The sequence below is a fragment of the Chiloscyllium plagiosum genome, unplaced genomic scaffold, assembly GCF_037043375.1.
Source record: "Chiloscyllium plagiosum isolate Xiang-an unplaced genomic scaffold, Cpla_swu_hap1 HiC_scaffold_43, whole genome shotgun sequence".
In the NCBI taxonomy this organism is placed as follows: Eukaryota; Metazoa; Chordata; class Chondrichthyes; order Orectolobiformes; family Hemiscylliidae; genus Chiloscyllium; species Chiloscyllium plagiosum.
The window spans coordinates 27,151,192-27,176,965 of NW_028270181.1; the positions used below are offsets into that span (position 1 = coordinate 27,151,192).

At 42.8% G+C, this 25,774-nt stretch overlaps 1 protein-coding gene across 9 annotated transcripts in view; it reads left to right on the plus strand.

Moving 5' to 3' along the window:
* The first annotated feature begins 3,939 nt into the window (after window positions 1–3,939).
* Window positions 3,940–25,774, plus strand: part of washc2c (WASH complex subunit 2C) — a 60,489-nt gene continuing 38,654 nt past the window's right edge. For 7 of the 9 annotated variants that reach the window (XM_087982441.1, XM_087982451.1, XM_087982447.1 and 4 more), the window contains exons 1-12: window positions 4,241–4,259; window positions 6,762–6,893; window positions 8,783–8,947; window positions 10,010–10,075; window positions 11,217–11,390; window positions 14,498–14,591; window positions 15,799–15,851; window positions 19,551–19,616; window positions 20,866–20,961; window positions 21,477–21,564; window positions 21,710–21,784; window positions 25,630–25,742. In XM_087982441.1, the coding sequence (XP_087838567.1) occupies window positions 4,257–4,259; window positions 6,762–6,893; window positions 8,783–8,947; window positions 10,010–10,075; window positions 11,217–11,390; window positions 14,498–14,591; window positions 15,799–15,851; window positions 19,551–19,616; window positions 20,866–20,961; window positions 21,477–21,564; window positions 21,710–21,784; window positions 25,630–25,742 (1,125 nt within the window). In that variant the 5' untranslated portion in view covers window positions 4,241–4,256. Of the gene's footprint in view, window positions 4,029–4,240; window positions 4,260–6,761; window positions 6,894–8,782; window positions 8,948–10,009; window positions 10,076–11,216; window positions 11,391–14,497; window positions 14,592–15,798; window positions 15,852–19,550; window positions 19,617–20,865; window positions 20,962–21,476; window positions 21,565–21,709; window positions 21,785–25,629; window positions 25,743–25,774 lie in introns of those variants that run through there. The other 2 variants (XM_087982442.1, XM_087982448.1) reach the window with 2 other exon arrangements.

Here is a 25,774-nt window from a genome sequence, read left to right on the forward strand (position 1 = left end):
ATTACTAACGATAGCCAGATTGTGGGATGGTGTGGGTGGGGTGTTGTGGTGTTCCATCGGTCATGGTGGTGTTGGGTGGTGGTGTGGGGCTTGTGGGGGGTGGGTGTTCTTCTCCTGTTCCTGCATGCTTGTCAGGGCGATAGTCTTCTTGGTTGCTTGCTTTACTTGCATTTTGTCTGTCCGTGTTTCGTGTCGAGGGGGGTGCTCTTTTCTCACATCGGGTTGCCTATTCCTCGTGCTTTGTGGTAACAGTTGACTCTTAGTTGGGTGGTGCCTCTGCTTTGAAGTTCTTGATCTGATTTGCAAATCTTTCCTATATTCCCCAGAGTCTGGAATAATCCATTGAAATACGTAAAATCTTAATTAACTTGAAAACATAGATGATAAGAACACAATTCTATTGGCAGGGGAATAAAAAAAACATGGAATCACAGTTCCAGAATAAGGGGTTGGCCATGACTGAATTAGGGAGAAATTTCTTTACTCAATCTCAAGCGTTGTAAATCTTTGGAGTTCTCCACCCTAGAGAGCTGTGGCAAGTCAGCTGTTGAGTATATTCAAGAGATACTGCAATTTTTGATTATTAAGGGAATTGAGGAAGATGATATGTGCAGGGAGGTAGACTAAGGTAAAAAATCAAGCATGACCTTATTGCAAAGGGAAAAATGGTGTACTCCAGCTCCTACTTCTTATATTCTCATGTTTTAGGTATCAAGGCTAGAATGTGGTAGTCCAGCTAGGAATGTATTAGAATAATAACAAAGTACTGAGGATGCTGGAGATCTGAAATCAAAACAGCAAGAGATGGAGAAAGTCAGCAGGTCTCTTCTCCACCATCACCAGCACTTGCTTTGCCTTTTGCTTGACCATCTGTTCCACTTACTTCTCTTCCCCTCTTTTCTACCATTTCACTTTTCAGGCAACCCTTCAGTTCTTAAGAAGTCATGCTGGAATCAAAATATTAACTCTTTTTCTCTCTCCATAGATGCATCTAAGCCTGAACAGCACTTTCTGTTTTCATTATAGGAATGTATTAGAATAGACAAGCCTAGTAGCATTAAAGCCTTGGGAAAAAATTTCAGCAGTAGATGAGTTGGCAGGCGTGGAGTTGGACGATGATGCAAAAAGGTGATCTTAGTGATGGCCTGAATGTGCAGTCACAAACTCATCTTGAGATCTAATATGACACCAACGTGAATGGGGTCTGTATCAGGGAATGGATTTGGAGCAGGAATCGAAGGCAACAGTTTCAGTCTTTACAATATTTAATTGGAGGAAATCTCTTGCTCATCCAGTGCTAGATATCAGATAAGCAGTCTGATAATTTTGCAACAATGGACAACCAAGAAAGTGAGTGATGAAGGAGAGGTTGGTGTCAATGTACATGCAAAAATTAAAGTTGCATGTTCAGATTATTTCAAAAGGGGCAACATGTTAGAAATAGGAAAAAGGCTAAGAAAAAACCTTCAGAAACACCAGAGATAACGGTGCAGGAGAAGCCATGGCAAGTGATGCTCTGGCTAAGATTAGATAGATAAATAACTGCACTGTACCATGTTTATGTCAAACAGCAGGAGCAGCAAGGCACAGTGTTAAGTAATTCCACAACCAATAGATTAGATTTAAGCCCTGTAGCCCTGGCACATCCAGTTGTGGATGATAACAACTCACTGGAGGAGGAGGAGGACGTTCCACAAGTATCTGGTTAGCACTGCTGCCTCACAACTCCAGGGACCCAGGTTCAATTCCCGCCTCAGGCAACTGTCTGTGTGGAAACTGTACATTCTCCTCGTGTCTGCGTGGGTTTCCTCCGGGTGCTCCGGTTTCCTCCCACAGTACTAAGATGTGCAGGTTAGGTGAATTGGATATGCTAAATTGCCCGTAGTGTTAGGTGCATTAGTCAGGGGTAAATGTAGGGGAATGGGTTTGGATGGGTTGCTCTTCGGAGGGTCGGTGTGAACTTGTTGGGCCGAAAGGCCTGTTTCCACACTGTAGGAAATCTAATCTAATCTAATCTCAGTCCTCCATGATGGCAGAGCCTAGTACATCAGTGCAAAAGATTAGACTGAATCATTTGCAACATGTGTAGAAAATTACCTAGATAAGTCCTGCAGGGAGACAGCAGGACAAATCCAACCCTGCCATTCCCGGCCCACCAGTCTACTCTTGATCATCAGTAAAGTGATGGAAAGTATCATCAACCGCACCATCGAGCAGCATTTACTTGGTAATAACCCACTTAGTACTGCTCAGTTTGGGCCATTCAGGTTCTGACATTACAGCCTTAGTTCAAACATGGACAAAAGGACTGAATTTCAGAGGTGCAGTGAGACTGACTGCCTGTGACATCAAGGCTGCATTCGATCAAGTATGACATCAAATTGTCACTGGGAATGATGGAGAAAATTCTCTGCTGAATCCTTCCTATCGGAAAGATGTTGTGAAACTTGAAAGGGTTCAGAAAAGATTTACAAGGATGTTGCCAGGGTTGGAGGATTTGAGCGATAGGGAGAGGCTGAACATACTGGGGTTGTTTTCACTGGAGCGTCAGAGGCTGAGGGATGACTTTACAGAGGTTTACAAAATTATGAGGAGCATGGCTAGGATAAATAGACAAAAGCTTTTCCCTGGGTTGGGGGAGTCCAGAACTAGAGGGCACAGGTTTAGGATGAGAGGGGGAAAAAAAAGGGACCTAATGGGCAACTTTTTCACGCAGAGGGTGGTACATATATGGAATGAACTGCCAGAGGAAATGGTGGAGGCTGGTACAGCTGCAACATTTAAAAGGCATTTAGATGGGTATATGAATAGGAAGGGTTTGGAGGGATATGGGCCAGGTGCTGGCAAGTGGGACTAGATTGGGTTGGGATAACTGGCCGGCGTAGACGAGTTGGACCAAAGGGTCTGTTTCCATGCTGTACATCTCTATGACTCTAAGACCACATCGGGAGCACCTAATGCAGTAAGCTAGGTTGGAAGAGAGGCAGGTGAACCTCTGTCTCACCTGGAAGAACTGTTTGGGGCCCTGGCTGGAGGTGACGGGGGGTGCTGTATCAGCAGGTTTTGCATGTTTTCTGGTTGCAGGAGTGGTGTGAACCAATGACTGTCGGAGGGAATGGTCCTTGCATAAGGCAGAGGGGGTGGGGAGGGAAAGATGTTCTTGGTGGTGATGTCTAGTTGGACTTGGCAGAAGTGTTTGAGGATGATGCGTTGGATTCAGAGGCTGGTGGGGTGGTAGGTGAGGACAAGGGGGACCTTGTCTTTATTGTGTTTGGGGAGGGGAGGTTAAGAGCAGTGGAATGGGGAATGAAGGTGGTGCGGTGGAGGACTGTCTGGATGACGGAGGGACATTGTTCAAAAATAGATGGACATCTGGGATGCTTGTGAGTGGAATGTTCAAAATAGGTGCACATCTGGGATTTGTCTGGCTTGCTATGTTCTTCCAGCCTCCTGCTGGTCTACTTTGGATTCCAGCATCTGCAGTTTTGATTTAGAGACGCCAGTGTTGGACTGGGGTATACTTAGTTAAAAATCACACAACACCAGATTATAGTCCACCAGGTTTATTTGGAAGCACTAGCTTTCGGAGCTCTGCTCCTTCATTATGTGGTTGTGTAGAATAACGTGCAGTTTGTTTACTTTATAAGACAGACAGCCCATTCAGTTCCCTTTTGTGGACGTTTTAAATTGTCCAACAGGTTTATTACAACCAGTAGCAGCTCCATGGTCAACAGCAGTAAAGCTGCCTCGCGGGCTCGAGACCGCATTTCAAACTCACTCACCTTCCCCGCTGCGCCATCGCCTCGCGCCGCCAGTTGTCGTTGACCCCGCGAATGCACCTCGCACCCTGATTGGCCGTCATCATGCGAGGGGCGGGTCCGTGCCGGGCCGGACCCAAATTCCCGCCCACCTCGGGAGATCACGTGCGCCTGGGGTCATGTGACGCTTCAGCTGCGGCTGCGCACTGGCCGGGAGACCGACGGGAGCCGGGAACTCAGCCTCGCCGGTGGCGAGGTGAGGGAGTGAAGGTAGGAGGGCCTCTGGGGGTGAGGGAGTGAAGGTAGGAGGGCCTCTGGGGGTGAGGGAGTAGAGGACTGGTGAGTGAGCGAGCTGGGGGCCTGTGCCTCTGGGAAGTAAGGAAGTGAGCGAGGTGTGGGGCCTGGAGGTTCTGGGATGGGGAAGCGACGGGTCTGGGCGGTTGAGGGAGCGGGGGCTCTTTTTCTCCATCCCCAATCAATTTCAGTGATTTAAGGAGAATGGTAAGGAAGTCCCTATTTACACCCATTGTTGTCATTTTTCAGTTGCGTCTCTCTGATTTGCCCCTTTTTCCCCCTTTGGGAGATGAGTGAACGATAGGGGATCTGTTTGCATCCCATTCAGATTTGAGGATAGATGACCTCTGTTTGACCCCGACTCCTTTTTGTATCACCACATGATCTCTCCCCTCCCCCAATTTGTTTGTCATATCTGTCTGGTTTTGGATATTTGTGTCTCCAAGTTGGGGTTACCTTTAAGTTGTCAGTGCACTCACCTTATTCACCAAGCTAAGATTGGAAGGATGTCCAAATTTGATTGGAAAATATTTTTTCCTGGGTGTCTGCTCAATAAGGATTGATCTGGTTTGTAACAACAGTTGGATAATGTTGGTTATTTTGGATGCAGCCAGTATGCAGGTAGACATTGTTGTGGTAATTACGTTGTTGTGGTGCTGTGAGGCAGACCCGAAAGTAGTCTTGGTAGGAATAAATGTTTTTTGTCTTTAACTGGAATTTTGGCAACTTCTGATCCACAAGTGATTCCCAGTTCTATTAGATTCAAATTTTAGCAATTAACCTGAAATGGGGGTGAACAGCAATTAAATTTTCGAGGTAAACCAGTGAGTGTTTCTGTGCAGTGGTACAAGAGAGACTCTGGCATTCAGGCCCAGTATGAATTCACACATGTAAGCATAGGCTCTGAGCTTTGATTACAAAAGTGGGTATGGAATAATTGGCCCCAAAGCATTCTCAATTTCCTTCCAGCAACAAATGTGGTAGGTGAATGGGAGAAAGGGGTATATGCTGGTGTGATGATCTTCTATGATGATGTAGAGTGATTTATTCAGAATTTAGCTGTTGTTAGATTTGATTCAGGAGTATTAGATGTTGGCACTTCGGTAACTCTTTCATTTCCCACTGCTGTTAATTTCACAGTTTGACATTTCAGTGTTGGAGATTTTAAGCACCTGTTACTGATCAGTAAAGTTCTATCCCTTAACTTCTGTTCAGTGGTAAATACATCCACCACTCCAACACATTTTAGGTTGTTATGCGCACACTGACTGGTAGGACCCTTGGAATGATTGGCTGGCTATTGAGCGGTAGGCGAACATTGATAGTGCCCTTGGTGTTAGTCCATGTGGGTACAGGGAAAGGTTGAAAACACTGAAATTAGGAGAGGAGAGAGAAGGTTGTTCAAGCCATCTTTGAAATTGATTGAGATCTTCAATGTAAAAAGTATTTGTTGTCTAGCGTTTCAGAATTATTGGACATATGTTGGCTGATATGTTTATTCAGTGTTGTTGCTGCCATCAGCTTGACTGACTCAACTTTCATTTGCCCTCGTCCCACTTTCTCTGTAAACTTGAGCTCATTCAAAACTCTGTCCATGTCCTGTTCAGTCAGCATTCCACTGTCTGACACTGGCTCCTGTTACAGCAATGTCTAGATTTTAAAACTCGCACCCTTGTTTACAATGTACTCCACCCATTACTTTGATCTTCCTCTGTAAGTTTCTGTATACATATTTCAAACTTCTGTGCTTCTCCAGTTCTGGCCTTTTATTACATCTGATTCTTTTTTCAACACCAGTGATTTGCCTCCAGCTGCCTAGGTCAGAGGTACACTCAATCCCATCCATAAACCTCTCCATTTCTCTATCTCTCTTTTCTCCCTAAAATTGTGACTTTTGAGTCTCCTGTTTCAATATTTCCTTGCTGGACAGAATCAATTTTTGTCTATTAACATTGCAGTAAAAGCATCTCATGATTTGATTTATTCAATCAGAGGATGTGGGCATCATTGACTGATCTAGTGATTATTGCCTGTCCCCAGTTGCCCTTAAGGTGGTGGTGAATTGCTGCTGGTAGACCTACAATGCTTTTTTACTGTCTCAAGTAATAGGTTATTGCCAACTGATTTTAATTCACAAATACTCTAGATACAGTTGGCTGAATCATCTCTCAATGTTCATAAGAAGTTGTGAATATAAAATAGTGATGGCACCTTAGATTAAACTCCTCATTTCTGGTTAAGTGTCCATTCTGTCTTTCCTGCGTTCATGTGGCTCTACCTTACCATTTACTTCATTTAAGGCTACTGTCTGCTTTAACCTCAAGGAGGGATCGCTTTATTTGCAAGCTCATTGGAAAACAACATTAATATCAGAGACTGAAAAGTTACAATTGTAGCCAGTCAGAAGATGGTTAATGATTTACGTCTGACAACGTTTTTAAAAGCTCTGGGCAACTGTTACAAAATTCTGTTGCAAATATTTCCTCTTGTGTGGTGTCACTGATGGTTTAACTAGGAGTAGATTTTTCAGTGTGGTTAAAGTAAATAGTGGTACTGATCTACTTCATAAAAGACATAAGAGCAGCGTGACTGTTAATTTAGGAGACAGTAATGGTTTAGTTTTACCCTGTCACATGCTGTTTTATGTTATTGCCTTCTAACTGTTTCTGTGTGCGCACATTCTGTTAACGACTTGTTCTCCTATGATAGATGAACGGGCCCTCCGTTAACGGAGCTCTTAGACAGGACGGTTGGGAGACTGAGCTTGTCTGGGAGCGGCCATGGACACTCGAAGAAATCCATAAAGCCAGTGGGAGCTGGTCCCTTGGTGCAGATGCTGGAGTAAGTATAATCTTAAGTTAGTTGTAGTAAAGTGAGCATAGCTCCTGTGTCTGTTTCTTTGGCTGCATTAGTCCTATGATGTTGCAACAATCATCGACTATTTGTTTTCTTTCATTTTCCTTCTGTGATTTTTTTGCTTCTTCGAAGGGAATGTTTGAGTGAACATCTTGGCTTAATATCTGTCCTTATCTGTTTAAAATTGCTACACACGTCTGCATTTTTGAAGGACTGCAGCTTGTGTGTAGATGCTTCCCCCTGCAGCCTGTCTTCCCCTGCACTGTACATTGCCACTTGTTGCACAGCCTTACAGTTTCAAGGTAACATTGTTCTTGTGCCTTAGTACTTTATGGAGCCATGTGGTGCAATGCCTTACTGTTTTGTCAGGACAGGCGGATGTGCTTCCCAGTTCGACAAGTAGTGCAAGCTAACCGTGATCCTGCCTCTTCTGAGAAATTGAGAATTCAAGATTGCGGTTGTCTTGTGCTGATCCTTGCCAGATTGACACACTGCCTGAAAATGCACCTCTTTCACAACACTGTTGTCAATCAGTAAAATTAAGCAGCAGTTGTCCCAGTTTGGTAAACTGGCATTCTGGTTTGTTTATTTTGATCTGGCTTGCTATAGTCTAGGCTAATGTTAGAATGAACTTGTGTTCATGTGGAAATAATTGAAGCCTAACCTTTGCAAATTAAAAGTGTGCTGAGATATGTGTTGCAAGCTCACTTAGAAAGACAAGGACAGCGGGACGATAGGAACTCCACAATCCATAAGTTTCTCTTCAAGTCACTCAACATCCTGACTTTGAAAAATGTCACAGTTCTTTCATGGTCACTAGGTCAAAATGCTGGAGTTCCATTTCTGACAGCATTCTGGGTGTCCCTGCACCACGTGGACTGCAGTAGTTCGAGAAGGTACCTTACCACCACAAAGGCAGTTAGGAATTGGCAAAGAATGATGGCACTGCTGGATGGGCCAGCATCTTTGCCAGCATTCTATGAACAGATAAAATAGAAGTATCTCTAACCACAATTTGTCTGTTTCCGTTGATGGGAAGGAGCACAAGAGAATCCCCAGATAATGCCCCACTATCTGAATATAATCTAACACTCAGTGTACCATTTACAAACCAACCCATGAAATAGTTCCTGGTATCCTAATTTTCTTGCTAAAGTCTGTCTCAGTTTTGCACATCTGAGAATTGTACCTCTGAATTCAGTGATTTAAAGGGTCATTTGTTCCATACCCTAAGCTGATTCCTAGTGCATAGTTAGCTGGCTTGGCTAGAGTCTTTGTTCAGCATTTTTACTGAAAATTCAAGAATGAAGCCTTTTAGTAATCCACAAGAAGGGTAACTGTTGGTTAGAATTGGTTAGCAGCTATGACAGCTCCTGGAGAACAAATGAGGCCCTTGGATTTGAATTCGCGTGATGCTTTCCAAAATTGATGACCGATCGATTGTCTTAGTTTTTGCATGACAAAATGTTTTTGGGATGAGATGCCGTCGAACTATTGGCTGCAGTGCAACTGAATGCAGCAAGCATTGGCTCATGATGTAGGGAGGCAAAGAACCACACTACATAATTACTGTGTTGGGCAGGCTATTAGTGGGTGCCATTTGATCATTTGGCCCAAACTACTGTTGCTGTTTTGTCCCTCACTGGGCGCCATTGAATTGTGGTTAAACAAAGGGAGCTACAACTCTAGTTTTGGGGAGGGGAAGCAGCCAGCTGCGTTCCAAGCCCACAGTTTGGCTGTAACAGTAACCAGTTAGTTGAACAGATTAACTTCATTAAGTTATTTTCTGGTATGAGCCATTTTAATACTTTACACTGTCTTGGTGACTCGGCATTAATTCATCCAGGTAAATGGTGACTGTTTTCTGCCAACAGTTGCTTCTGTTTCTGCAAGATTTCTCTCAGCAGATGTTATCCCGCACGCATGAGATTGAGAAACAGCTCGACAGCTTGATCCAGCGCACGAAGGCCACAGATTCCCGCCTGCACAATGTTTTCAATGATTTCCTGATGCTCTCAAACATTCAGTTCATTGAAAATGTGAGTATAGGGGGCACTTTCAGGTTTCCTTTACTTTACAAGCACTAAAATAACCACCACTCATTACTGCAGGCACTAATAAATTTCAAAATCAGGCAGTCATTTGCAATAGGCACATGACAGTTAACTGTTCTATAATAGTGTTTTGATGGAAGAGCTGGGTGAATAGCTTAAAAACAAAGCTTGCCATTGTTAGCATAAACAGCAATGCTCGGGCACTCTACTGAAGTGACACAGCACCAATTTATTTGTGCAATGTAAATGATTGGGCTCAGAAATTAATGGCAACATTATAAGATGATCCAGGAGATCTGATTGAACAGTAATAACCTGAAATGTTAATTCTGTCTTGCTCCACAGATGCTGGCTGACCTGAGTATTTTTAGCATTTTCTGTTTTTATTTCAGAAGTTCTTAATTGGTTATGGTCACGGTCAGGAATAAATGTTTGTCAGCTCAGCTTGTTAGAGACTCCATGTGAGCCTAAATTGTTTGATTAATTGATAAAGCACGTCCTGGGAGAAATGGCTAACTATTTTGTACTTAACTCATTGATGGTTTGATAATGCAATTCCCTGGAGCAGCCTTGGTCATTGTTGATCACTTAAGTGCTTGCAGCTCAGTAAGAGGCTGAGCAAAGCCCCCTCTACTATGCCTCCGCAATTTTCTTCACTTTCAAATTCTCATTGGCTGGCATTTCCCTGACAACACCAGTGGTCCATTTTCATACCAGCTATCTAGCATCCACTGTTTGCAGATTATGCATAGCTTTATGTTTAGCCTACTCCCATTAGAAACTGCCTACATTCATTGTGGTGCAGAGACTTCAAGTCTGTCTGCAGACAAACAGGAAGCTTTTAATCGAATCTGGATAACACTGTCCATGCTTGTTTGTGCTGTACAGCCTCTCAGGAATTGAATCAGCAATTAGCATATCCCTTGGCAGTATTAGCTGATGGTTAATGAGTATCATTTGATTTTTTTAGGTGCTCTCCATTTTGTTCCTTTTTCATTGCTTGCACTGAAATATAGAAGCAAATGCTGTGGTTGTTTGCTGTTTCAGAGAGTATATGATGAAGAAGTGGAAGAAGCAGCTAAGCCAGAGAGCGGAGGGAAACCAGTTGAGCCGGTATGTAACTGGATGATTTAACCAGGCTGGGATCTTCATACTTTGCGCGAGTACTGAATAATTTAAGACTTTTTGAATAAATTGTTTGGTTCTAACTTTTTTCAATTTTTAGTTTTGGGCTATTAGCTCTTAGTGTTCACTGTGTATTAGATTGTCTGACCTGAGCCAACACAGTCATAAACTACTGCAGTTATCCACTGTTGCACCTAGCCTAGGGGTAGTTGAGATCAATCATTCAGGGTTCCTATTCTGGTTGGCTGTGTTGTGACCTTCTTACTGGAATAGTTGCAGGTATGGGTCTTTTTAACTCTGAAATATACAAAACCTGCGTTTGACGTACAAAAAGGTAAATTTGAGAATTGTTTATACTGAAATGCGGGCAAACTTTAGGTGTTATTGTTAGCAATTTTTTATTCATTCCTGGGATGTGGGTGGCTTTGGCTGGCCAGCATTTATTGCCTGTGTCGAGTTGCCTTGAGAAGGTGGTGGTGAACTGCCTTCTCGATCTGCTGTAGTCCATCTGCTGTGGGTTGCCCCAGAATGCCATTTGGAACTGAATTCCATGACTTTGACCCAGCGAAAAAATGACAATATATTTCCAAGGCAGGATGTAAGTGCCTTGAAGGGGAACTTGCATGTGGTGGTGTTCCCATGTATCTGCTGCCCTTGCCTTTCTAGGTGGAAATGGATGTGGGTTTGGAAGGTGCTGTCTAAGGATTTTTGGTGAATTTCAGGAGTGCACCTTGTAGATAGTACACACTTGCTGCGACTGAATGTGGGCAGAATGGATGCTAATGCATGTGGTGCCAATCAAGTGGTCTGCTTTATCCGACTTCATGTTATTGGTGCTGCACCCATCCAGGCAAGCGGAGAATATTCCATCACACTCCTGACCTATGCCTTGTGGACAAGCTCTTTGGAGTGAGGTGGTGAATTACTCGTCGCAGTAATTCAAGCCTCGCACATACTCTTGTAACCACTGTTTGTGGCGAGCCCAGTTGAGTTTCTTTGTCATATGGTAACGTGAGATATTAAACTGCTGTGGGTGGGTAGTTGCATGCTTTAGAATGGTGATTTTTGGTAAAGCAGCACGTGCTCACTGCACTCCTAAAATTTTGGTTATTATGTTTGTTTTGTGCAGGAGAAAACAAGAGAGCAGAAGGAGGCTGAGCTGATCCCCAAGATTCAAGAAGCTGTGCACCATGGCCTGAGTGTGCTGGACTCTGCCTTCGAGCAGCTGGACATAAAAGCTGGAAACTCTGACTCTGAAGATGAAGAAACAAATGAGCGAGTTGAACATCTGTTGGAACCCAAGGTGAATGGAGACCACTGGTAGGGTGATTGAGGTGGGAGGAGAATGATTTTGTCTTCACTGAGTTCAACCTCAAGTCATCCTGTCCGTCTATCCAAGTGGAAATTGTTAATTATGGCCATAAACTAGCTTAACACACCCATGGTTTTCCTTTGAATCTCTGCGGCTTTCTCTCCTTTCCTGATGTTGATGAATAATGGCAGTAATGTGCACCATTCGCATGATGTACTGCAACAACTTGCCAAACCTCCTGCGACAGTGCGTCCCAAACCCATGACCTCTACCACTCAAAAGTGCAAGGACAACGGCAAGGGAATACCTGGAGTTTTCCCTCCAAGCACCAAACCATCCTAAAGTGGAACTAAAATAATGCAAAATACTGTGGATGATGCCGATCTAAAGTAAAAGCAGCAAGACCTGGAGAAACTCTGCAGGCCTGATTGCACCTGTGAAAGGAAAACTGATGTTAACAGACCCGCTGGGTTATTCTGCCATTTTGTTTTTAATTCAGATATGGAATTATATTTCTGTTCCCTTGCTATCACCAGGTAAAACCCAAGAATTTCCCCCCCCCTCCAAAAAAAACCCCTATGAATGTATCAAACTGTGTTTCAGCAGTTTCTAGTGGGAGTAAACTAAGCATAAACATTCATAAAAGTTGCAAACAGTGGTTACTAGATGGCTGGTATGAAAATGGTCTGGTATAAAGGGAAAGAGTGCCAATGAGTGGTTCAAGAAGGTGACTCACCGCCAGCTTCTCGGGCAATAAACACTGGCTTAGCCAGTGATGCCCAAAAGTATATAACAAAAAAAAATTTTATAAAGGAAGACTTGCACTATATAGTATCTTTAATGAACTCATGATGTCTCAAAACACTTCAGGCAACTAAGAACTTTAGAATTTAGTCGCTTTTGGAAGTTGCGCTGGAGTTATGGGTTCTATTGTCATTGGCAGAGCATTACTGGTAACCAAACCCTACCATACAGTTCACATTAGCAGTAGTGAGGAGACACCTGATGCTGCTTCTACATAATGTTCTGTGTATGGTTTTCAACAGGAATCACTTTTCAAATAGAACCACTAGGTGATTTAGCTTTCCCAATGTGCACCCCTCTCAAAAGAACACTAGGGTCAATTGTGGAACTCTTGGGACACTGCAACCCCACAGGATTAATTTGGATTTCACCAGTTTCCTCAATTCCTCTCCCCCCACCTTATCCCAGTCCCAAGCCTCCAACTTGGCACAATTCTGCAGGGACTTGGTGAAAACTCTCCTTGTGGAAGAGACTAGAACTAGGGAACACAGTTTCAAAATAGGTGGTCTCTTATTCAAGACAGATGAGAATTTCTTTTTCTGAAGATAGTGTGGAACCACCTTCTCCAGGGCATGGAGGCAGGGTCAATGAATGTTTTAGGATCGAGGGAGATTGATTTTTGTTTTGACGGCAAAGATCAGTCAGTCATTGCCCCTACCACCGTTCTCAAGTCTTCACTGCTGAAGCTGCTGTACAGATGATCCAAAGGATTTGGACACAGCATAATTTAGTAAAATAATCACTTGGGCAACAGCTTTGTATTCAAACAGATTTGTTTGAGTATTACCAGCCTCCCCTTCCAAGGGTAATGAAGAACGGTCAACAAATACAACTTTTTCATTGTTGCGCGCTCTGAACAAATTTATAAAATTGCCCTTTCACTTGGAGAGGAACATTTTCAGGGTGCCGATCCCTCTCTGGCCCTCAATAAAAAGAGGCACCTAAAAAGATGAAGTTCAGTCAGATGCCGGTGGTAAATTAACATAATAAAATATTAGAGGAGAAAGTGAGGTCTGCAGATGCTGGAGATCAGAGCTGAAAATGTGTTGCTGGAAAAGCGCAGCAGATCAGGCAGCATCCAGGGAACAGGAGAATCGACGTTTCGGGCATAAGCCCTTCTTCAGGAATGAGGGCTGAAGAAGGGCTTATGCCCGAAACGTCGATTCTCCTGTTCCCTGGATAATAAAATATTAGAATGGTGAGGCTCAGAGCCTGGAAGTTGTTTTGCATCCATGCAGCACCTCAAAAGTATAAAAATTATTCCAGTGTAATCCCTGATTTTTGCTTAGTTTAATGATTATTGGTGTTAGTTACTCAATGCCTTTTGTGTGCCTTATTTTGTGAGGGATGACTGTGGCATTCTAATGAGCAATACGTCAGTGTCTGCATTAAAACTTTTTAAAGCAGTAGCACTTACTTGATTAAAGGGAATTGGATATATAATTTAAACAGAAATGCTTCCGCGGCTATAGGGAAAAGCAGGGCCGATTGTTATTCATAGGAACTTGATGCTCTTGACCCTCTCCGCCTCAGGTCTGTTGATGTAGAAAGAGTGTGTCCTCCTCCTTTCTTCCTCAAGTTGGTGATTGATTCTTTTGTTTTGCTGGCATCGAGAGTGAGATTGTTATCATTGCACCCTGACACCAAGCACTCTATCTCCCTCCTGTATTCTGATTCATGTTGTTTTATCTCTGACCTACAGTGACTTGAACCCTTTTGCTTGCTGGCCTATTTCAGACCTAACCTCTTCCCTTGCTGTGAAAATGCCCTTGTTCCATCATTTACTATTCCCATGCAAACAGGTAGGCCTGGGTTTCTGCCATCACTTTATCTCCTTTCAACCAAAAGAAGGAAATAACTTGCTTTCTCTAGCATTCTTCAAAACCAATAAATTAAGTTTTGCAGTGTGGTATAATAATTTAGGAATATAGTAATTAAGTTGCACATACCAAGCTCTCTCAAGTGACATCATGATAACTTGGTGATTTGCTTAACTGATATTGATTGATTGTGTTGTATTGCCTATGGGATCTTTTACATCTGCTTATGGTGACAGGTTGGTTCCACGTTCCTTCTGACTCTCTCTCTTTCTGATGATGCAGCACTCCCTCAGTACTGCATTGGACTTCTAGCCTGGCATATGCGATATCTAAAGTTCCTTCTGCCATTGAATTAGGTTGATTTCCACCATGGCAGTTGAACCTAATTGTACTGAAAGGATGAATTAAATTGGTGATAATCTATTGAAATGTATTAAGTAATGAATATATGTACTCTGTTATTGTCAATTCCAGGACCTATACATTGACAGGCCGTTGCCCTACATCATTGGCTCTCAGCAGTTTATGGAGGAAGAGGATGTTGGCTTAGGTGATCTCTCCAGTGAAGGTATTTACATCGCGGGTGAAAGGGTGGCCATGTGACTCACTGAAACATACCCATCTGATAGTCTCTGATAGTGTTCTGTTCAAAGTGTTGTAATCTTTGAATCTCCCTTCAAGGATTTAGAGAGTTGCACCTCATTTCACAGGAATGAGACAATTACATAATTTGCTGTTTCGGAAATAATAAACAACTAGCCATTCTATATTTATTGATAAAAGAGCATTGGACAGGTTTACAAGCGGGGTGATGCATGCTGAGGAGGAAGAAAGGGAAATTCAAGGGGGAGGCAAAAGGTGGGGTTGGAGAGAGGTCATCTAAGAAACAGTGGGGGAGGATGGGGTTACTGATTGCATTTTGGAACAGAGCTCTCGAGGCTGGGACACAGCAATTGAAAGTTTGGTCTCTAGGGCTCGGAGCAAGCTTTAAGCTTGGGGGAAGTGTCAAGAGGATATGCAATTGCTGGCATTTGCCCAGAGCAGTATGAGTTCTCATGGGGATGGAGGGCCTTTTCAAATTGACTTCCTGGTATGTATAACTGGCAAGAAAATGTGTTGCTGGAAAAGCGCAGCAGGTCAGGCAGCATCCAAGGAGCAGGAGAATCGACGTTTCGGGCATGAGCCTTTCTTCAGGAATGAGCCTGTCCTACCAGGAAGTCATTCTTGATGCAGGTAGTTCTTCTACTATTTCCAATTTAGTGTGTCTGACCTCAACTGTGATGCTCTGCATGTAACAGTTGGTCCCATCAAGCAGTGGCTGATTGGCAGTGCTGACTCCACTATCATGTCAGACCTGCCAAGACTAGGGATGGCACAGGTTGAAATCTGGACTAGGATTGCAGCTACTACAACTGTCATGTTGGTTAAGTGGGGCTTCGTTGTCCAAAATTTCTGTGACAGATTTAGGCTCAATTATCAAGCTTTCCCTATCATACACCTTCCCCACATGCCCCAATTGCTTACATTACATCAAATGGCCTGAGAAAAACAGGTTCTACTTTTGGCAAATGGAAGGTGGGGTGAAAGTTGGCCAAATGAGCAATAGATTTTGCTAGGAGCCCATTTTTCACCAAGATACTAGCAGCCTTGTGCTCAATTCCTCTTAAAAGTATTAAAATATTCTTCCCGACTTTGTACAATCCTATGACTTCAAGCCTTCCATGTTTCTGACATCTTTGCTGTGTGATTTAATCATTTATTCTATCTTTGTACAGAGTCTGTGGACAGTGAACATGGCAGTGTTATTGAAAGTGAAGAGGAAAAAGAGGTGAGCAGAAACAGTGGTTTATTGAGATCAGTTTCCCAACCACCAATGTGCTGTGGGGGGCTATCTTGGTTGACCAGTTAGCATCATTCTATCATTGTTTTCCTGTTCCATATTTTGGGCTGCCAAAAGTGGTTGCTCAAAATGATGTTTGCTTGAAGCTTTCACCTAACTTCTGAGTTAAGTTGTAGAACGGGTTCAGGACAGGTTGCACCTGAACCAGAAGGGCACCAATATCCTGGGGGGTAGGTTTGCTAGCACTCTTCGGGGGGGTTTAAACTAATTTGGCAGGGGGATGGGATCCGGACTTGTAGTCCAGCAAGTAGGCTAGCTGTTTGTCAGGATGTCCAAGAATGTAGGGAGGCTGTGAATAAGGTAGCACCGACAGGGAATACTTGCGGACACAGAGATGGGTTCAAGTGCGTATACTTCAACGCAAGGAGTATCAGAAATAAGGTGGGTGAACTTAAGGCGTGGATCGGTACCTGGGACTACGATGTTGTGGCCATCACGGAAACGTGGATAGAAGAAGGACAGGAATGGTTGTTGGAGGTTCCTGGTTACAGATGTTTCAGTAAGATTAGGGAGGGTGGTAAAAAAGGAGGGGGGGTGGCGTTGCTAATTAGAAATGGTACAACGGCTGCAGAAAGGCAGTTCGAGGGGGATCTGCCTTTGGAGGTAGTATGGGCTGAAGTCAGGAATAGGAAAGGTGCAGTCACCTTGTTGGGTGTTTACTATAGGCCCCCCAATAGCAGCAGAGATGTGGAGAAACAAATTGGGAAACAGATTTTGGAAAGGTGCAGAAACCACAGGGTAGTAGTCATGGGCGATTTCAACTTCCCAAATATTGATTGGAAGCTCTTTAGATCAAGTAGATTGGATGGGGCGGTGTTTGCGCAGTGTGTCCAGGAAGCTTTTCTAACTCAGTATGTAGATTGTCCGACCTGAGGGGAGACCATAATGGATTTGGTACTCGGTAATGAACCGGGACAAGTGATGGGCTTGTTAGTGGGTGAACATTTTGGTGATGGTGACCACAATTCTGTGACTTTCACCTTGGTTATGGAGAGAGATAGGTGCGTGCAACAGGGTAGGTTTTACAATTGGGGGGAAGGGTAATTACGATGCTGTAAGACAGGATCTGAGGAGCATAAGTTGGGAGCATAGGCTGTCAGGGAAGGATATCGTGGAACTTTTTCAAGGAACAGATACGACGTGCCCTTGATATGTATGTACCTGTCAGGCAGGAAAGAAATGGTCGTGTGAGGGAACCTTGGTTGACGAGGGAGGTTGAATGTCTTGTAAAGAGGAAGAAGGAGGCTTACATAAGGTTGAGGAAACAGGGTTCAGACAGAGCAGTAGAGGGATACAGGATAGCCAGAAGGGACCTGAAGAAAGGGATTAGGAGAGCTAAGAGAGGGCATGAAAAATCTTTGGCGGATAGGATCAAGGATAACCCAAAGGCATTTTATGCGTATGTGAGAAACATGAGAATGACGAGAACGAGTGTAGGTCCGATCAAGGACAGTAGTGGGAGACTGTGTATTGAGTCGGAAGAGATAAGTGAGGTCTTGAATGAGTACTTTTCTTCAGTATTTACGAACAAGAGGGACCGTATTGTTGAAGAGGAGAGTGTGAAACGGACTGGTAAGCTAGAGGAGATACTTGTTAGGAAGGAAGGTGTGTTGGACATTTTGAACAACTTGAGGATAGACAAGTCCCCCGGGCCTGACGGGATATATCCTAGGATTATGTGGGAAGCAAGAGAGGAAATTGCAGTACCGTTGGCAATGATCTTTTCGTCTTCACTGTCAACGGGGGTGGTACCAGGGGACTGGAGAGTGGCGAATGTTGTGCCCCTGTTCAAAAAAGGGAATAGGGATAACCCCGGGAATTATAGGCCAGTTAGTCTTACTTCGGTGGTAGGCAAAGTAATGGAAAGGGTACTGAGGGATAGGATTTATGAGTATCTGGAAAGACACTGCTTGATTAGGGACAGCCAGCACGGATTTGTGAAGGGTAGGTCTTGCCTTACAAGTCTTATTGAATTTTTTGAGGAGGTGACCAAGCATGTGGATGAGGGTAGAGCAGTGGATGTAGTGTACATGGATTTTAGTAAGGCATTTGATAAGGTTCCCCATGGTAGGCTTATGCGGAAAGTCAGGAGGCATGGGATAGAGGGAAATTTGGCCAATTGGATAGAAAACTGGCTAACCGGTCGAAGTCAGAGAGTGGTGGTAGATGGCAAATATTCAGCCTGGAGCCCAGTTACAAGTGGAGTTCCGCAGGGATCAGTTCTGGGTCCTCTGCTTTTTGTAATTTTTATTAATGACTTGGATGAGGGAGTCGAAGGGTGGGTCAGTAAATTTGCAGATGATACGAAGATTGGTGGAGTTGTGGATAGTGAGGAGGGCTGTTGTCGGCTGCAAAGAGACTTAGATATCATGCAGAGCTGGGCTGAGGAGTGGCAGATGGAGTTCAACCCTGCCAAGTGTGAGGTTGTCCATTTTGGAAGGACAAATAAAAATGTGGAATACAGGGTTAACGGTAGGGTTCTTAGTGAGGTGGAGGAACAGATCTTGGGGTCTATGTTCATAGATCTTTGAAAGTTGCAACTCAGGTGGATAGAGCTTGTAAGAAGGCCTATGGTGTATTAGCGTTCATTAACAAAAGGATTGAATTCAAGAGTCGTGAGGTGATGTTGCAGCTGTATAGGACTTTGGTTAGACCACATTTGGAGTACTGTGTGCAGTTCTGGTCGCCTCAACTTTAGGAAAGATGTGGAAGCTTTGGAGAGGGTGCAGAGAAGATTTACCAGGATGTTGCCTGGAATGGAGAATAGGTCGTACGAGGATAGGTTGAGAGTGCTAGGCCTTTTCTCGTTGGAACGGCGAAACTTGAGGGGTGACTTGATAGAGGTTTATAAGATGATCAGAGGAATAGATAGAGTAGACGGTCAGAAACTTTTTCCCCGGGTGCAACAGAGTGTTACAAGGGGACATAAATTTAAGGTGAAGGGTGGAAGGTATAGGGGAGATGTCAAGGGTGGGTTCTTTACCCAGAGAGTGGTGGGGCATGGAATGCGCTGCCTGTGGGAGTGGTAGAGTCAGAATCTTTGGTGATTTTTAAGCGGCAATTGGATAGGTACATGGATGGGTGCTTAAGCTAGGACAAATGTTCAGCACAACATGGTGGGCCGAAGGGCCTGTTCTGTGCTGTATTGTTCTATGTTCTAACCATCCCAGCTTAGCACAACTTAATGCTTTGTTTACTTAAACTGTTAGTCCTAAGGTTCTGACTCTGTTGAGATGAGACATTTTTGCATCTTCATGCAACCTTCCCTATCTCATTCTCTGTGGTCAGGAGAATTGACATTGAGCAAAATTGGTGCTCTTCAGCTGTGTTTCATCTGTATGCTGTATTTTTACTTCATACTTTTGTAATCAACTTGCTAAATGTACAGTAATTTGCAAAATACAGGCAGCTGTAGAATTTGTCCTTACTATCACCACAGATGAGACAGGGGTGAAAGGTTTTCTGTATAATTCTAATTCCATGTTAGATCAAGTTATTTCCTGCAAAATGTCTTGACACAAAACCTAGTGTACTTGCTGATTGGAGTGAGAGAGAGAGCGTGCAACACACACTCAAAAAAAAATGAATCACTGGACTGTTTTGGCTTGTTTTGTGCAACTGATTCAGGAGTCTGGGGTTGATTCTGCAGAAGAAAGTGAAGATGAAGAGAAAAAACCATCCAAGACAGTCCAAGTAAGTATTCATTTTGAATGCTCATGTTGTGTGTGAATTATGGAACTTATTAATTTTGTGACTTCTGTTGTTGTGTCTAGTCACTAACCTGTATAACCTGTTTCAAGATCAGGCAATTTCTTTTCAAGTTGCAGTTTAGCTTCATTTGTGTGCTTCAACTACATTATGATCATAAGAGTTTTTATAGTTTAAAACCAAAATGTACGTTCCCTCAACAGCTCACTGTTAACGTGAAAACCAAACTGTAGAAGTTCAGGTTGAATGCTCAGTCTCTGTAATCTCATCCCTGCGGCAACATCCCTTGGCCTCTGTTCCTGAGCTGGAATGGGGAAATAGGGTCAGTTTGTGTTCTTGATCCCATTATGCTGAATCCAGTTTGAAATCACTCACCATTTGTGAGCTCACTCCTTTTCAATGAGTCAGCAGCTGCTGGGAGACAGTGAGCATTTGCATTTTGAAGTGTTTTTAAAAAAAACACTATCCATTTGGATGACGTGATACTGAATGAGTGACAATGCACACTACATGACTCACTGCCCAGTTGTATGAAAATACAAAAGAGAGTCTGGAGGCAGGTGTATTGTAACCAGTGCTAATAAGCTAATGACATAACTAATAAGCTTTACTGTTCCTGGCCTGTGTGTATTTGCTTTGCTGTCTGGATATGGGTAAGGAAACAGGAAACCGTAAGATCATTACAGAATAATATCTAAAAACTTCACTTTTGCCAATAGCGAGTGAACAAGTAAGCAGTTTATACAGATGAATCATGCAGTCACAGAATGCTGTTTTTAAAATATTTGCATGCTTCTGAAATAGCTAGTCAACCCTTGAAGTTTTGGAATAACTTTACTCTGTAAAAGCCTCAACTTAATTCTCATCCTTGTCTTCAAAGCCTGTCTTGATTTTGTGCTACCTTTCTATCCAACCTCCTACCCCATATACCTCCACTATATCTGCACTTCTCCAATTATTGTTACCTATTATACAACTCTGAATTTCAATACTTACTTTAGTCATGCCTGGTCCTAAGGTCTTAGGATTTCTGTCTTAATTTTCTCTATCCTTCTCCCCTCGAAGCAGCTCCCTTAAACCTACTACTTTGACCATATTCTTTCTCACACATCTTAAGATCATCTTATATGGCTCAGTGTCAAATTCTGTCCAACAATGTTTTTACAGTGTATCTTGGGTTGTTAATCCATGATGATTAACAGTGCTATACAAATGAAAGTTGTTGTTGTCTTAGAAACAGCAGCAGATCAGTGACGAGGATGAAGATGATGATTCTGATTTATTTCAAGAGTCTGGAAAAGAGGAGGAAGAAGAAGACTTGACTCTCACGGTGAGGAGCTTTTCACAGCCTGATGAAATTGAATATTGCTGAAGAGTGGTGCATTGTTGGAACTGTTCATATTGCACTCATCAGAAAAGGTGCAAGAATGCCAAATTTCCAAGGGAACAACAGTTTGTACTGTGTGAGGAAAAGATATTGATTGGGTAGACATTGCCATGCTGAATGCATCAGGAAGCTGTGCAATGTCTGGTCATGTTCCTTTGTCCTCCAGAGGACAGAACCTCAACATGTATTCATAGGTAGCTTCTAGCAAACTTGAGTCGTCAATTTGCATGTCTAACTAATAATGTTAAATTGGTTGTGCAGCATAATTTGTTGTTCCCTTCAAAATTAGGCATTCTTGCATCCGCCCTGATCAGTGCAAGGTGAAAAAGCCATGAGAGCATTTTGTTCAGGAGCACCCACGTTCTGTACTGCCAAGCAACAATCTGATATTGTACAGTTGGGAGTAATTTTAAAGGACTCCTTTCATTGACTACAACGTCATTTCCTTTGCTTTACAGAAAAAGTTGGGACAGACTTCCTTTGCAGAAGAGTTAGCTGCACGAATTCAAGGAGAAAGCACAGAGAAACAACATGAACAGAGTGCATGTAATTATTACCCATTTTGGGGGAGGGGGAAAGTGAAGAAGCTATAGGCCCTGTGAGGCAATAGATTTCTTTACTTATGGTCGGTTTATCATGAACCTCACAGTTTGAATCTTGTCTGAATTTCTTTGTAATCATTTTTCTACAGCTTTGACCTCTGGGGTTTCAGCACGGAAGAATCGAGTAAAGACCAAAACAGAAATTCAAAATGCTAAACATCAAGGTAAAAAATAAACTCTGGAATAGATTATTCTAACTGGAAGACTTGGGCTAAATGTTGATATTAAATTAAATTACCTACAGTATGGAAACAGGCCCTTCGGCCCAACAAGTCCACACTGACCCTTTGAAGAGCAACCCACCCAGTCCCATTTCCCTCTGACTAATGCACCTAACTACATGGGCATTTAGCTTAGCCAATTCACCTGACCTGCACATCTTTGGACTGTGGAGGAAGTTGGAGTGCCTGGAGGAAACTCATGTAGACATAGGGAGGATGTACAAACTCCACCACCACCACCACACCGCTCCCCCCATCCCCACTGAGCCTCAATATGGTGAGCATGATTGATCTGGCAACACCCTCTGTGAGAGACCAAGATTTTGACTACAAAGGAGTGAAAGGGTAGCTTGGATTGGTAGGAAAACGGAGCTTAGGCTGCAGTCAGACCAGCCGTTATCTTATTGAATGGGCAGTGTAGGTTTATGGGGTGCATGACTGCTGTGTTCTAATTCATATGTAAGCATCAAAAACTGTATTCATGCTGACTGTTTATATCTGGGGGCTCCCATGTCAAGTGAATGCTTTCAGGAATTATTCCCCCTTAGATTACTGATCTGTGCTGAGTTGGCTGACTCCAGTCACTACAATGGTGACGCTAGAAATGCCACTGTCTGGATGGCTCAAGAACAAGAGGGTGATGTTGAGTTGGTGTTGTTTCACCTACTTACTGTCTAATAGTTCCTGTTGAGACTAGGGAAAAGGTTGTGGTATGGTAAATTCACTGTAATGGTAATCACTAAGCCCAGGCTAATCCTGTGGGGAGTAGGTTCCACCCCAACTGGTGGAATTTAAATTTGGTTATTAAGACTGGAATTAAAAGCTAATAATGGAAACTGAAGTAGTTGTCTTTTTTTTCTGGATCACTAATACCAGTTAGGGAAAGAAATCAGCTGTTCCTACCTGACCCGGGCCTACATTTGACTCCAAATCTACAGCACTGTGGTTAGCTGCTTACCACCCTATGAAATGACTGTATGTATCACTCCATTGTATCAAACTTAGTTGCTACCAAGTTTTGAAGATGTATATCAACACCACAACATTTAGTAGTTCTAAAAGGAGGCTCACCCCCATTATCCAGGCACGGGTAATAAATATTGACTTAGCCAGCGAGACCCACATCAAATGATTAAACAAAAATAAACAATGTATGCATTAGGGTTACACTATTAGCCTGTCATCGGAACTATAATTACTACTTGGAGGAATACAGGAAAGAGGAAGTTTCTGCATTCATTGTCTTTCGATAATAAGTAAAAATAGCACTTGTAATGCAAAACGTCTCAACTTTTCATCTGAGTATTATTAATAAAAATGTTAGAGCCATGTAAGGATATTGATAGATTTCAAGTTATTGAAACCACCAGGGATAGTGTGGACAAATTACTTTGAGAAAGATGACCATCCATGATCTAGGTGAACGGCGGAGCAAGTGTGAGGTGCTGATGGCTTATTCCTGATCTTAACATGTTGTCAGGAGCACATGTCAGGGTCACGCACAACATAAAGGTTGCAAATTGTCTGATATAGCTTCAGACATTTGCCACAACGAAGAATGGGATTGCTGTTCAGGCATTGAAGTTACTGATGGGACCAAAGACAGTAACTTTGTTATCCTGAATGTTTGTTTCATTTGGAAGGCATTTTTGTTCATCTTGTACTGCATGTGTGCAAGCAGTGAAACAGTTGAGAGTGTGTTGGATGAGAGATGGAGAATAAACACCTGAAGAACTGTGGATGCTGTAAATCAGATAAAAATAGGAATTGCTGGAAAAGCTGAGCAGGTCTAACACCATCTGTGGAGGGAAATCAGAGTTAACATTCCGGATAGAGTGACACTCCCTCAGAACTCAGCCCAAACTCTGATTTCTCTCCACAGATATTGCCAGATCTGCTGAGCTTTTCCAGCGATTTCTATTTTTGTTTAGAGGTGGCTGTCGTCATTGTACAAGTGGAAACTAGTATTGTAATTTTAGCAAGAGAGAACCAAGACTAGTCGTGAAGCTTACAATTTTTAATTAATGTGGATGCGTTTGTTTAAATATAAAATGTAATTGGGGCAGAGCATGTAACAGTCAAAATATCTTCCTGTACATTTCTTGTGGGGACGTGAAATATTGGAAATGCTTTTACATTTTTGAAATGTAAAAACATAAAATTTACAACAATCTACAGTAGCCCCTCAACTTATGAACTTAATCCGTTCCGGGACCCGGTTTGCAAACCGAAAAGTTCGCGAATTGAATCAATTTTTCCCATTGTTCGGATAGTGTTAGAATGCTTGGACAGCTGTTCACAGCGCACGCGCCAAAGATGAACTGAATGAGATCACGCGGGGCCCAAGAGCTTTTGCGTTCAACAAGCGCGTACAATGAAACCACGTGGTCGCACACGGGCTTTTTGCGTTCGTACCTTCGTTTGTACCTTGAATTTCGTACGTACATTGAAGCAAAACTTTACGTACATTCCTGTTCGTAAACCGATTTGTACGTGAACGGGGTCGTTCGTATGTCGAGGCGCTATTGTATTTATTAACCGAATTAACAAAAATACTGCTGAATGTTTTTGCAGCATACAAATTACAATTGGCAAGTGAGAGCCTGCACTTTTGAAAGAGTGAAGTCTGTTGCTCCAGGCTACAAAACAAATTCGACTCAGGACTTGCAATGAGGTCACTTCAATTCACTATCCTGACCAGGAAAGTGCAGGATAAAATTTTTAATGAGAAGATGATCATGGGATGTGAACAAAGCTATCTAGACCAGCATCTTTTGCTCATTCCTAATTGTCTTTTGAAGATAGTGCTGAGTTAATGCCCTGTCATCCATGGCTGTAGTCCATTTGGATGAAACTTCTCTCATTGTGATTTAGTTTTGAATCTGACAAAGAATAAATGGAGATATAATTCCACGCTAGGATTTTGTGAAATTTCTGAAGGTAACTTGTACATAGAGGTATAGCTCTATCCAAATCCTTCCAGGTGGTGGAGGTCATTGGATTTGTAAAGTGCTGTCAAAGCTGTGCATCTTCTAGTTGATTGTCTGTGCTCCCACTGTGTTGTTGGGAGAGGGAGTGAATGTTGAAGGTGCTGGATGGGTGTGTTGCTTTGTCCCAGATAATGCTGAGCTGCTTGTGTTGTTGGAGCTGCACTCATCCAGGCAAATAGGAGTGTTCCATCACGTTCCTGACTTTCATGTTTTAATTGGTGGACAGGCTTTGGGGAGTCAGGAGGTAAGTTACTTGTCATTTAGTCATAGGGGTCTACTTTTTGAGAAAAAAGATCTCTGTTCTGAGCATGGATCCAGGAAACTGAAGTCAGACTATGAAAGGAAGTTGGAGAATCTGGTTGGAATTTGCTGAGATCCAAGTACTGGTAAAATATAAATAATAGAGGTATGGGAAACAATGATTCCTATGCAGGGTGGCCTACATTATAAGAAGTCTCAGTAGAATACAGTGGAGTTGGTTTGTTCCTACCATATTAGGATTTTTCCAGCCATTTGTATTACCATTAACATGCATATGTAGCATTGTTACATTAGCTGGAAGTGAATGCAAAGATTTTGCACCCCTGAAATTTCAATCCCATGATGCGTCTTGTGCACTGCTCTTAATTGATAAAGTTGTTCCCATGTTGTAGGTTTGTAGCCTCTGAATAACAGAAAATACCCTCTCCATACATGATCCATAGTGGAATCTGTCATTGTATTGTGTGTTCACCACAGTTTGGATAGAGCTAGGTTGTTTATGATTTATCATACAAGTTTTTTTATTTCATGTTTCAGAAGATGAAGAGAACTTATTCACGTCTGAGATTGCTGATGAAGAAGATGATTTTTCTCCATTTCGCAGCAAAAGTGGCCTCTTCAGTGGGGGTAAAGGTCTCTTTGATGATGAGGTAGGTACAGTGGTATTGCTGTGTAGAAATTT